This window comes from Opisthorchis viverrini, assembly GCF_000715545.1.
Source record: "Opisthorchis viverrini unplaced genomic scaffold opera_v5_585, whole genome shotgun sequence".
Classification (NCBI taxonomy): domain Eukaryota; kingdom Metazoa; phylum Platyhelminthes; class Trematoda; order Opisthorchiida; family Opisthorchiidae; genus Opisthorchis; species Opisthorchis viverrini.
The window spans coordinates 40,335-53,219 of record NW_008752249.1 but is presented as its reverse complement, the minus strand read 5'-3'; the positions used below and the strand labels follow the sequence as shown (position 1 = coordinate 53,219).

Here is a 12,885-nt window from a genome sequence, read left to right as displayed (position 1 = left end):
TAGCCAAGATGAACAATCACAGAAAACAAGCTTTGTTCGCCACCTTGTTCTTTCTCATGACTACAATGGGTATATTAAGCCGCCTGATACTCAGATTGGAGGACGGCCTTCTCAAACCAGCAATTATTTGAGTGATGCCGAAAGAAAACAACTGATTCTAATTCTAATCTGCAGCCAGAATATTTTCTTTCATAGCCACACCACTCTCGTTTGAACGGTCTTGTTCCTGTTCTGGCGTAATTTTTCCGGTGAGTCCACACTGAAGGGAAGCATTGGACTCGAGTTTCGCTCTTGTTAGAACTCATCAGCAGCGCAAATCCAAAGGCCGTGTCGGGATTTGAACCCCGGACATTTGATATGAGAGGCGAGCGTGTAACCACTGCTCCACCAAGGCACGTTGGACGCATCTGAAATATCACATCTGAACAGGCGAACGTGTTCACACTTGAGCAATGTGATTGGTCATCAGTGCTGACATTTATTTTTTATCGTATGATGTTATCTTCAACTTTTATCGGTTGTCGCTTAAGTTTCATTTTCACTCACCTGATCACGGAAAGTTATAGTCATTGGAAAATTATTTAGATCTTCACCAACGGCAGTACAATAGGATACTACGAATTTTCGGAGAATGTAATGTTCCAGAATTCACTAGCATCATCGCAAGTCAAAGCCCCTTTGGACCAGTGGCTACGAAGTTACTGTAGCTAAATATCACTACTTGTGATTCCGATGTCTCCGTTCTATTGATAGCGTAAACAATTCACGCTCCATTTCTGAAGATGTGCAGAGTAAACCTGCCTCGAACCGCTGGTGTGGCGGGTTTTTATGCCAGACGACGCTGCCTGATGCAGCCAAGACCATGTGTAATGTTTGTCATGTTCCGTCTCCAGGCAATGCAAGGTCCATTTCGCAGTGTATTCATATCGGAATCTGCCTAGGAAATCAGATTATGGTGAATTATTCGATCGCACACAAATTACCCAGTCAGCTTAGTTGATCCATTAGGATGACCCCATTCACTAGGTAAGCAGCTAGTTTTCGCCAAAAACTGTCCGTCGCAGTTCAGAATGACTGACCTGATTTTCCAAAAACACACTATACTCCGAAATTACCAGTGGTCAAAGACGTGGAATATTCTTTTGTACTTAAAGCATTACGGCCAATTTTTACCAAAATAAAACAACGTTGGGCGGAATGCCGCGTAGGGCCTGTTCCTCATCAACTGGCTAGTGTCGAGTCGACTCCTTGAGGCGGGAATTCAGAACGGATTTTATCAATTGTGGCACTCACTTCTTCAGCAGGTTTGCCATCCGACTTGATAGTACTACCCAGATAAGAGATCTGTCCAATTTTTCTAATAGTTCATATTACCACCTTGACAGTGCAGTCGCCTGGAGATGTTACTATCCTTTGCATTTCGAAGGTGTCAAACGCGTTTCAGAAATGCAGCGGGCCTTAGATTACGTATTTTGCTTTATAGTTGGATTTGATCAGAACCAAGCGGGGAAAGTTACTTACACGCCTTCGGTCTTTAAGTTTTTCCCACATGGAAGGCTTCGCATCAGGGATAGTGGGCATGGCGAACCTTTCCCCTACAATCAATTGGAATGCAAAAGTGAAGAGGAAAGTTAAGAAAGCGCCACTTCAACTGGCATATTTGATGATGAACGCAGAAGAATTCTCCCGTAGACATTTACGCATCCACAAAAGTTAGCAAATAGTGACTGAAGAAGTGTTATGTCTAGGGAGAGGCATCGTCACACGATCAGCCTTGTTGTATGAATGAATGCCAAGCGGTGAGTATTTCGTAGTTAGTTTAAATATGGGGAGATAATACCAAATTGGCACTCCCGTGTTCGGCAAGAAAAATATATTTATTGTGGGATCACAGAGAGACAAGCGAAGCCAGTCGTCCACGGATATGTGGAGGAAAATGGGTAGTGTGCTCTTCACCTGGGAAACGTTTTCTTGATGTCGTGAAAATAAAACTGCGGTACGGCAAAATTTTAAGAAAGGAGAGGAAATCAATAATGATAAGACGAATCCTTGTGCTCGTTTTTTTGTGTGAAAAAACGCGAAGTACAAACAAATGCTGCGTTTCGCTGACGGGAAAAATCATTTAGCAGCTATCCATATGACATGAAAGGTTGAAACATTGATGTTTATTGTCCAACTCCACAAAGTTGCCAGGCAACATCACAGACGTTGTCTAGGCAAGGGATGGAGATGTTAGTAAAGAGGAAGTCATGTACATGAGTACTGAATTTTCCAAAGCCCTAACCATGAAAGGAATAATTTGAATTTAAATACTCGTTCGAAATCCAAAGACCTACTCCAATAATTGTTGACTAAAATCTTTCAACTTCCCAATCGAATCGAATTCGTACGTTTGTTTCACTGGATTTTAATTGTTGAGTGAACATTTGAAGCTCGTTGAGCAATGCGGAGAGTCCTAATAACTGAACCAAATGCCTGGAAAAATATTCTCAGGTCCTATGTGGCCGACAAATAGGCAAACCCGATAACCATAACCGTGAAGGTTGAGACAAACCATAGAACTTCAGAATCCAAGCCACTAACATTTACTACAAGTCACTGATAATAATAAAATCGGTCTCCAGACAAAACGTGTCTTTACATACCACCCCTAACAACAGCAGTTACCTACGTGACGTTAGGGGTTCCTGCTGGCCAGGATGTGAGAGCAGGTATGAAATCACACGAAAGTTTTAGCGACCTTGCTGTTTCATTCACAGTACAATATCCGCGTTCATAAGCTGAGACAACAAAGCCTCGTCGGCCTAAATGAATCAGTTTTGCGGTAGCATATCATGCTGACTAATAACAATGATAACGGCGATCTAATAAATTAACCCATAAAGTACTAATCGGAGGGGAACGCGAAAATCTCATTGAAAAAACGCGGCTATATATAGGACTCAAATAGTTCTGGTAAAGTCGGGTCTCCTGAAATAATCGTTCGACTTATGAGAAACAGATCAACAGAACTAATGGATGTATGAAACCAAATATGAAGTAGTAGAGTAACGGCATAAAGCGAGGCCCATGAAAAGGAGGAAAACCTCGTTTGCTAAAACCAAAAGACCGTTAACCTGCTGCAAGGCAACTGAATCTCTTGCGAATTTCGTTCACTCCATCGACTCTGACTACAAAGCTGAACGAAGGTGAGCACCGCACAATTTGAGGGCAAATTCTTATTCCGGCAATGAGTACTGTGTGGTGGATTGTTAACATGCATTTATTTTGAGATCAAACTTGTTGGTACCAATCGAGGTTATTAGCTATCGGAAGACGGCGCCACTTTAGGGAACCAGCTCCAGTTTATGAAGCCTTCTTTTGGGACTTGGACAAGGTGACTAGAGCAGTGAAGTTTTTTTCTGCCGATTTAAATTTAAGAAAAGTGTAATCCTGATGTAGCGTTCTGTAGCCACTGAGCTGTACCATTTATCTTGCTATTGAATATTCGTGATGCACCTTGCGCAACAACGGCGTAAGTCAAGGAGTATTATAATTCAAGTGAACCTAAAATCGCTTTTTGTACTCACTGAAATCTCTGTGGACAGTGTGCGCTTGTAAAAAATCCTTAATCGACAGAAGTCTGGTACGGTGTGCTCTTGGGCAGCCCGTACGCCAGAACTGCCTGACATGAGAAAAAAACGACACAAACCGGCCGGATGCATTAATGCTGTTGGCAGTTGGTAGTTCAACAGAAGCCGAGTGGCTAAGTAATGGCGGTAATTTAGCATTTGTGTGCTCTTGGACAGCCCGTCCGCCAGAACTGCCTGACATGAGAAAAAACGACACAAACTGGCCGGATGCATTAATGCTGTTGGCAGTTAGTAGTTCAACAGAAGCTGAGTGGCTAAGTAATGGCGGTAATTTCGCATTATGTTGCGCAATTCATTGTAGAGTTTTGCACATTTGGTCCGATGTTGGGAAGTATGTTGCCATGTAGCTTCTCGTATCCCGTCTTGGATAAGCATATCATTGAGGCTACTGCAAGAAATCCAATGTTATATCATGCAACTACCAGGGTCGTTGAGTGCGACGGTCATGCCGCTCGGTCAGGTACACAAGAGTGCCTTCGCCAACGGAATAACCTAGTTCGCGCAGGTGAAAATACGGATTAAGACGTGATGAAATTTGCTTCAGTTATCCCGTCATATATTTTCACACACTGGTTCAAGAGGTGTCCCCTGCCCTAACTCTGGAATCTCCGGATTCAAATACCAAAGGCTGTATAGCTCAAAAGAACATAAGTGAACATGTCCGCATTTTTAGTGCACAGTTAAACAGATTGTAACTGCGCAGATCTGATTGTTCCTTAGAAGTTCAGCTCAAGACTACATTACTCGCACTGTCGTTTGTTAGCTCAAGTCACAGACTAATATGCACAAATCCCTGTAGCCATCCACACAGACGGAAGCAGTGACCGAGTGCGCTGATGGGATCTAGGGCGTTCATGTGTTTCAGACAAATAAACAATGGATATTTATTGGATGTATTATTCTACATGTATGGACCGAATTTTTTGAGGCACAATTGTTTTAAGCTACGGACATACAATTAGTACACATTTCGTGTGGCTATACTGTCCTTCCTCGAAATTTGTCCATTTTAAAGTCATAAGACTATGGGCCAAGAGAAGTCAGATCTGATCTCATGTGCACAGATCAATGATGGATGTTGTACTTCGTTCTGAGCGATTAAATTGATATGCATCCAACCAACTATAATATCTCAACTACTGAAAACAGAAAAAGTAGGTTGTCTTCAATTGCGTTCCGTCCAAAGTACGAAAGTGCCGCCGGTGTGTGCATCCAACAGATTTACCGAAGGTAGTTAGTACAACAAATAATATTTTGCAGGAGGTCCCCATGTAACAATAGGACGTTTGTTTTTTATGTGTATAAACGCTTCGTAGGAATAACAAAAGTGGTCCAATATTAGTCGTACCTATTCGAGGATCATGAGGTGAGCGCCGTTACCAGACTTTTGATCGAATAGCGCACCGAAAAGTTCGAAAGTGGATTTACGTATTTATCTTTACAGTTGCATCATCGCTTACTGTTGCCACAAAACCAACTAGTCATCCATCTTTAATGGATTAATCCTTTCCCCTGAGATGGAAGCCACACACAATGTTAGCACACTTCAGTCAGTCTTTTTTGTGACTTCCTGCCATGGAAGGTCGGAACAGCGACCCTCCTTGGAAGTGCCTGGGACAAAAGTACAATGAGGACGTATTCTTCTAGTGGATCGGATTCACGTCTTGTGAGAAGCGCAATGCTACTTAATTTCCTCAATACAGACGAGAGGTTTTGTCATGGGTGTCTTCAAGCTCTATCAGCTTCAGGTGATACATCGATGATAGGGTAAGAGAAATAACTCATTTAAGGTTGCAGGCATCTTTTGAACATTCATCGTCCATTAAATGGCCACATTTGTGTGGGATAAAGGCTACTACTAACTGGTGACATCAATTAGACAATGTGCATACAAGCAAGCTGCCAAACTCAGCAAACAGGGTACATCCAATTACGATTCCTTTTGCGCAAAACAGAATAAGATGGTGTCAGTGCGAAGATGTATATTTCTGCGGAGATTTTAGGACAAACCATGGCGTTGACTGACTAGTTTACACTGACTTCAGAGGTACCCTAATATATATGTTCTTCGAAAATTTGAGAGCGCCTGCTTTGACGCAAATTCGCAAGCCTGATATACCCAGTTTGGGAGCGTTGAGCAGTTGTGACGGACGCAAAACTGTTTCGGATGGGCGCCAAACAATTATATGCGATGTGACTTATTAGAAGTTGGGTGCATGATGAGCGCTCCATCACTATTCTCCAGGCCTTATGTGCTATCAATCGGGAGGTTGATATTTCTGCTATTCTGTGAGTGGATGTCTACCGTCCTTGATACCCCAGGATCTTTGTTGGATGGCTTGCAAAGACCAGAGTTGATGATTTATTTAAGCACCTTATTTGCTGTCCGTGGCCTTGAGCGTTCTTCACTGTCAGCGACTGTTACATGTGACTCCGTATCACGGAAAATGTGGGGCCGGGTGTGCATGCGCTTACTGTGTCCTAGTGGATACCGAGGGAATTTAGTTGTTATTTGCGCATGTACTCCAGTTCCGCTCTGTACCAATATACTTTGCCTTATTCACCGCAGCCTGCATGATGAGATTTGACTTTGAGCGCTGAATGTGTAGATCACCACAAAGTGATTATCTGTGCAGCGCAAATGCATAGAAAATAACCATGGCAACAGTATAAACAAGAAAACCGAAAAGGTGGGACAGTAAACCAGACATTTGCGAATGACGTCAAAACCAGTTGAAGATGTTCGATAGCTGAGGGCCCTTGCTTCAGAACAATAATAATGATGATTTTCCTAGCAGGTAAAACGGCTCGATGCCCAGCCCCCTAGAGCCATCCACCTTCTAATCATGCCATACTCTGTTAAACGAGCATTTCTCCTGTCATGAAGGCATGTACCATTCTACGGCACGTAATTCGTTGTTGTATGTCTACTCAGCATGGCCTCTGCTGACCATCGGCAACAACCATGTTGCTTGTATGGGATGACTTCAAGGAACCTGTAACCAGGTGATTGATTGTGCAGAGTGTAATAAATTCAGGGAACCTATTAAGTATCACTAATTTTGAGTGCTTTGAGTGACAACTTATCACCCGCAAATATTAGTGCTCCTCTCGGAGTCTCCTTCAAAATGCTGTGGACTGCATGTCAGACAATGAGTGACTAGAAACAGTGGCGTAAAAGGGATAAACAGGAAATGTGGGTGTAGTCGATGTTATCTGATTTCAATGATGGGATCCCCGTAAACCACCACGCAATATGCACGAAAACTTGCACACGAGAAAGCTCAAAGTACGGCTGCAAATCTCCTCTGTCTGCTGCTCTCCGAAATGTCTTACCTTGACTTAGGAAGACCAGGCAAATCAAAAGGCTTTGAAAACATTAGCTCTGGCTCCAGTTGTTGTACAGTTACCTTTTTTATTTTAAAATTTCTCTGGTTTTAGGTTAATGTGGTACCTGGAGATCCAGCCGAAGTACAAAAACTGGTGTCAGTGAAGTGAACTGCTCAGGAAATTTCGGTTATAGCATAACAACAAGTGTGGTTTAGGCGCCGGTGGGGTGTTTGGGGGGGGGGGTATTTTTTGGCAGTTATGTTGTGATAAAATGCTATCCTTTTAAGAGTAAGCAGGAGCAACATAAATCAGTTCTACAGGGCGTTTGAACTGTGGGAAAATAAGGCTTACTCTCTTCTGGTAAACATCATACTAGATGAACCGTTTGGAATAAGTCCTCTTTTCAAACCCATAAATTCACTTTCTCCAATCAGATGTCAAGTAGAGCATGTCGCTGACGACTGGAATTGAGCTGATACCTTCAAGGAAGACGAATAAAAATGAACCGCTTAAAAGCTGACATTTTCCCTATACCTCATCTTATTAAGACATGGAATGAATAAAGAAAAATGAGGAATGTTTAATGTACCATGGTCAAGAGAACCTGGTCTACGGAAACTGGAGATGCCCACGAAAAATGTATGTAGAAAATTAAAGTGAACAGTCAAACGCCTGTGAACATTTCTTGGCTAAGCACCGACCTAATACTTGTTCATAAATCAGTGAACGAAACCGGTGCTTCACTTGTGACTGTTTCACACTAATGTTCAGTTTTAAACTAACAGTATGTTCCGATATATCATCATCATCATCTACCGTTATCTACTTACATCCGCGAGAATACGGTCAACTCTCTTCAAACCGACATCATTCAGGCTATACTGAAAACATTTACGGAAGAACTTAAAGCTGGGTTGGCAGATATTGACAAGTGCGTCAACCGGAATCTGGGTCAAAATGTCTTCCATAGCATGACAGTTAGGGTTTTCGCACAGACTTCAAACCCGTAATTTCACTGCCGATGCAATACATCAGTTTGGACCTGCAAGCCTGCGTATTTGTAAATGTTTTCTGTATAGCCGGTCGCATTTCCGCATGTGCAGAACTTCATGGACGTGTACCTGCACTGCAAAACACTCCGTTAACCAGGAGTGAAGTGTGCAAATGTGTGATACCGAAGGTTACGTATGACTGAACTACTGAAGAAGCCAGGCCAAAATTTGTTATTTAAATATTTGCAACTGAACCGGAAGTCGTTAGCCAGGTAAAAATGTCATAGGTTTATTAGCAATGAGTTTCAATACCACAGCATGTCCTTGGGCCAGAATGGTTCGAAATAAATGCTGAGCTAATAAGAGAGAACTGGCATATTCAGTTTAGGTGCTGTTGGTCCGGTCACCACAAATTAATTAAAAAGCAATACCTCCTTAAGTAGGGACAACGAGAGCGTTCCCCAAAATCTTCCTTTTATCAAACAGTTATATTCGAATGTTACACACTGAAGAATCAAGTAACTCAACGGGTATTCAGGAAATTCAATTGTTTTCAAGTAGACAGACTCGTTTTTGGAGTCGTGATTTTTTGGCAGACTTAATACTTAATATATATGGTAAGTGACACATCCGGAAGCCTTGCGTTGGGTTAGACCATACGTTTCTACGCTATTTGAAGCAATGCCCGATGATTTTCTGGAGAACATGGTTGAACGGATACATCCTGTTAAGGTATCGATTGGAACTAAAGACAAGACTAGTCTTGTGGTCATTGGGTGAAGACATTGATTCAGCCACCTCAGTATTATCGGAATAATGTAAAACAGAGTTACGCCCATTGTTGTAGCCTCTGCTGAAAAAGTCAGGTTTAATACCCCCATGAGTTTCATTGACTGCAAATAAGCAGTAGATTCATTTGGGGGCTAATACATCTAATAGGTCACCCTTTCATCCATCCCAGAATGTGAAGTGATCATGCGCGTTGCCAGATCCGTACAATTACATATGACTCGAATAGATGCAGTTTTTCAGTGAAGCCACCAGAGGAATGCAGCATGATGTATCCTGGTACATTATTCTCGGCGACGGCCGTTTATAAATCTCAGACAACCTTGTTATAAGTACCTCGCAAAGTGTGTACTAGGTCGATAGCAGGAAATGTAGAAAATATCGTGGCATGAGTAAATGTCAGCAGAACAGCCAAATATATACTGAGCTCTGCAAATTGCAACAGAATTCGCATTTGTGCGTCTTCTTAATAAGGTGTATTTGGCACTCACAGGAGGAGTTGTAAAGTTTATTACAACCTACATAAATCTGTCTGTTACTATATTCTAATCCTACTGTTACGTAAGATTGCTTTAAGCGACCTGTAGAAAAGATCGTCCAGCTCAACCTCGGCAAGAGCACCTAAGCAGCAAATTGTTTTATCGGTTTAAATCAGGCAATTATGTCCTAAGATTCATTCCTTATTTGCGCAGTTTTGTGCTACACAGTCCAAAGACCTTTTACGGGAGTTTGTTGTTGACATTCCGAATTCCAGAGTCGAAAAGTTTGCACAAACCTCAAACCGGTCTCCTCAAACCATTTGAGCCAAAGATGTTTTTCTCAGCATAAAACTACTTTCGTGTCGTTGCACCACATTTTGGGAGATTTCCATCGAAATTCAAGTAACTTCTAACCGTTCTTCAAGGTAAAAAACGTTTGTTTGCCGTTACACAAACTGATCACGAAATGGCATTTTAATTTCGTCGTTTAAATTATTTGGCCAGCACCTAACGACCAGATTGTTAATTTGCATATCTGAGTCAGCTGAAACACGCGCCTAACAATTGTATTTGTTGTGCAATACTTGAGGTTCATAGCTGTTTGCGGAAACAGCCTTACATTGAGACAAGCTACCAGGCGCATCCAAGCCATATGAGCGCATGCACTTCCAATAGAAGTTGTCCACAGGGAAACTGTCATGTACTGAAATTTTGTCATTTGGCTCACGATTGTCACCTGTTAGGGTTAGTAGTTTAAGAATTTACGTCGACAGATTGCTCCTCAGTTCCCCCTTTTGCAGTGCATTTCCACGATTCACGAGTATGTGGTCGTGTGACTCCCCTGGTGAAATCTTTATGCCGGATGATCATATTACGTAGCGCATGTAGTCACTTTTAAAGAGAATGATCTCGCCCTTTTGAAAAGTTTCACTTGAAGTTCCTTCGAAACGCCTCGTGAATCCAAATCTAGATCACAAGATAGTATCAAGTTTAACCATGCGAATTATCTCCACTTGCACTCTAATTTGGTTTTCTTGGGGAAATAATCTGAATCTCAGTTGAAACATCATTTATGATATTCTCTAGCTGAAGTGGTTTTCATGACATTCGAGACATTGCACCTTATGTAATCGATGGTCATTAGTCACGAGGTAGCTGACATTTGATATTTCCTGTAAATCACTGTGATACTAAGTTTTCACGTTTCATCAAACTTGGGGTTTCTTCGTCAGAATGTGAAAGCAATCGTAAGAGTTCGGACATTTGTCCATAATATCAGTTTATGAGTATAGTGTGGGTAGTCTAACGAGTCACTTTTGTTTTATTCTTAACTGCCCTCAAGGTGCCGTTTTTGCCACTGAAGGTGGATCGACAGGACTATAGATAGGGGCAAGTTTTATGTCCTGATTATTATGTGTTGATATTGGGGTAGAATTTTTCATCAATCTCACAGAAATTGAGTACTTTGTTTAACAAGGCTGCAATCGTATCCACAAGCGTGTATGCGAATAGGCTTAGGAAGGGTATGGGAAATATTTCAGGCCTTTAGTAATGTCCGATGTTGAGGTTCTGCTCTAAGTAAGTTAATATACTAGTGGAGTGGACCACGACGGATATGGCGCTAAGCCTGAATGTGTTATAATAATTTAGACTTTTGTCTAACATAGAAACACCACACAAAGTCAACTATCGGCACTTCAGTTACATTGGTTGCTAAACCAGCGAATCACAGTTCAGTGTGAGCAGCGAATTCGATTTGGTGTTTGAGAATTTTTGTGCTTAAGTTTGCGGACCAAAGCTTTTGACCAAAAAATGTTGAGTACAACAACGTTTGTATGGATGTTCATAATCCTTTGTAAGTATTTATCATTCTAGTAGTGGTAGTATCATTACTGACGAATTGGTACTTTGGAAAAAATACTCTTATTTTCAGATTGGAGCTGGCGTCTCGTGGAATCAACAACCGATGCTGAAAGAGACCAAAAGTTAAAGGACTGCGCAATTACGTCAATGCACGATGCAACGGACGGGATTTGTTCAATCCGTAATACACTGAATAGATGGCCTACCATCCAGAAACTCAGTCCTAGTCCTGCAATAGGGTCGAACGTTTTTAGAGCAATTACAGGAGTGATTCAAGAGGTCCACTGAGTTAGTGAGAATTCCACGCTCTACCGGGAGCGTGTGTGCTGAAAAGCACTGCATGCTCACAAAAGCCTAAGAAGCACTGTTTTTAGTGCTACTTGTGGAGACAGTTAAACTGAGAAACCATCAACTTCTTTCATTTGCTGGGTACAGTCCTTGAATTTCCATTAGTGTGAGGTACCACATGAATCCAAACGAAGGACGACTGGTAAAATACACTCATCTGCAAGCAACATCTGTCTTAACCAGGGAATCAGCTGATTTTTTTAGCTGAGACTTTTATTTATTATATTTTCTAGCCAAATGTGCTGCAATAAGTTCGCTAACATTTTTTGGAGGAAATTCGAGACACCAAGTTGCTGTTCCTATGGTGATCTAGCACGACTACAAAGATTTACTGTCAAAAATGCATTTTTATGATTAATCGTCATTTTCAGACACATTCTAATGTGAAACCAAGTTGGTAATGCTTATTACTCAATTCGTTTCGTGAATTATTATAGTGAATATGCTCTTGGTTCTCATTTAACACTACTGATTAACTATCTCACTACAATCAGAAGCGTGCAATATCTACTCAAGAAATTGCCCATGTAAGTCATGTCATGTCGCAAAACGTCACATGTTTCCCTTTTTACGAATGTGTCATGTGCGATGACAATGAATGCTAGTGCTACAACGCTGGTGATTCTACTCGTTTCACTCATTACAAAATACATAACAGTGTTTTTTGTGCATTAAAACAATTTCCTATGTCTACTATTCATCCACTGTTGGTAAATAACTGTGCATACGAAGCTCAAACCAATGTGTGAGGAAGGTACGTCAGACAAGCTTTAGCCCCGTCGCATAAGATTGTGATATGATTTCTGAATTCACTTGAGATAGAATGAAGTGTCCCTTCCAGTCTCAAGATTCAAGAACAACTCAGGTGTCCGTAGACCTTTTCGTGTGGGCAGGTGGAATTTTCCATTCCTATTGTACAATGTGTCAAAACCTACCTCATTGACCTAACCCCCTGATAATGCATTCACAATAGACGATCAATTAGTTTGATTAGACGCAAAGTGTATCACAAATGCTTGCTCTTTAGATAACTGCCGAGTGTACGCTGTGAACGATTGCGTGGGTAAGACTTCTCTCGTCTCAATTACTTTAATTTGTTATGGTCATTGAGCTAAACAAAAGTGTCATTTCAGTGAGGGAAACCTAAAGCGGTAGATAAACCATCGTTTGCTGCATATCAAAGTGACGACCAGTACTTGATGTCCGCCTGAAACAACAGGTTGACCGTTGTTTTGTAACAAACGCCAAGACCAACCCAGGGGTTCGACAGGTCTGGCGTTGTATCAAACAAAAGCATATGTATGTGAAGTAAACACTCATGTTAACACAACGCATTGCGTTTGATGGAGCATACACTCAGATGCAATGTTTCGAACTTTTTGGGCCGCAATGGCATTTCGAAAGTTAACTTGTCACAAACGACCTAAATGTCAACACTGAACCATTTCATCG

The 12,885-nt window shown here is 41.6% G+C and overlaps 1 protein-coding gene across 1 annotated transcript in view; it reads right to left on the bottom strand.

Annotated features, from left to right (window-relative positions):
* The window catches only part of T265_11796 (hypothetical protein), a gene marked incomplete at both ends in the record, with an annotated part of 102,574 nt that overhangs the window by 49,805 nt on the left and 39,884 nt on the right, over positions 1 to 12,885 (bottom strand). Inside the window, 3 exons of the mRNA XM_009178558.1 lie at positions 3,570 to 3,664; positions 3,692 to 3,806; positions 7,793 to 7,843. Of these exons, the coding sequence (XP_009176822.1) occupies positions 3,570 to 3,664; positions 3,692 to 3,806; positions 7,793 to 7,843 (261 nt within the window). The remainder of the gene's footprint in view (positions 1 to 3,569; positions 3,665 to 3,691; positions 3,807 to 7,792; positions 7,844 to 12,885) is intronic.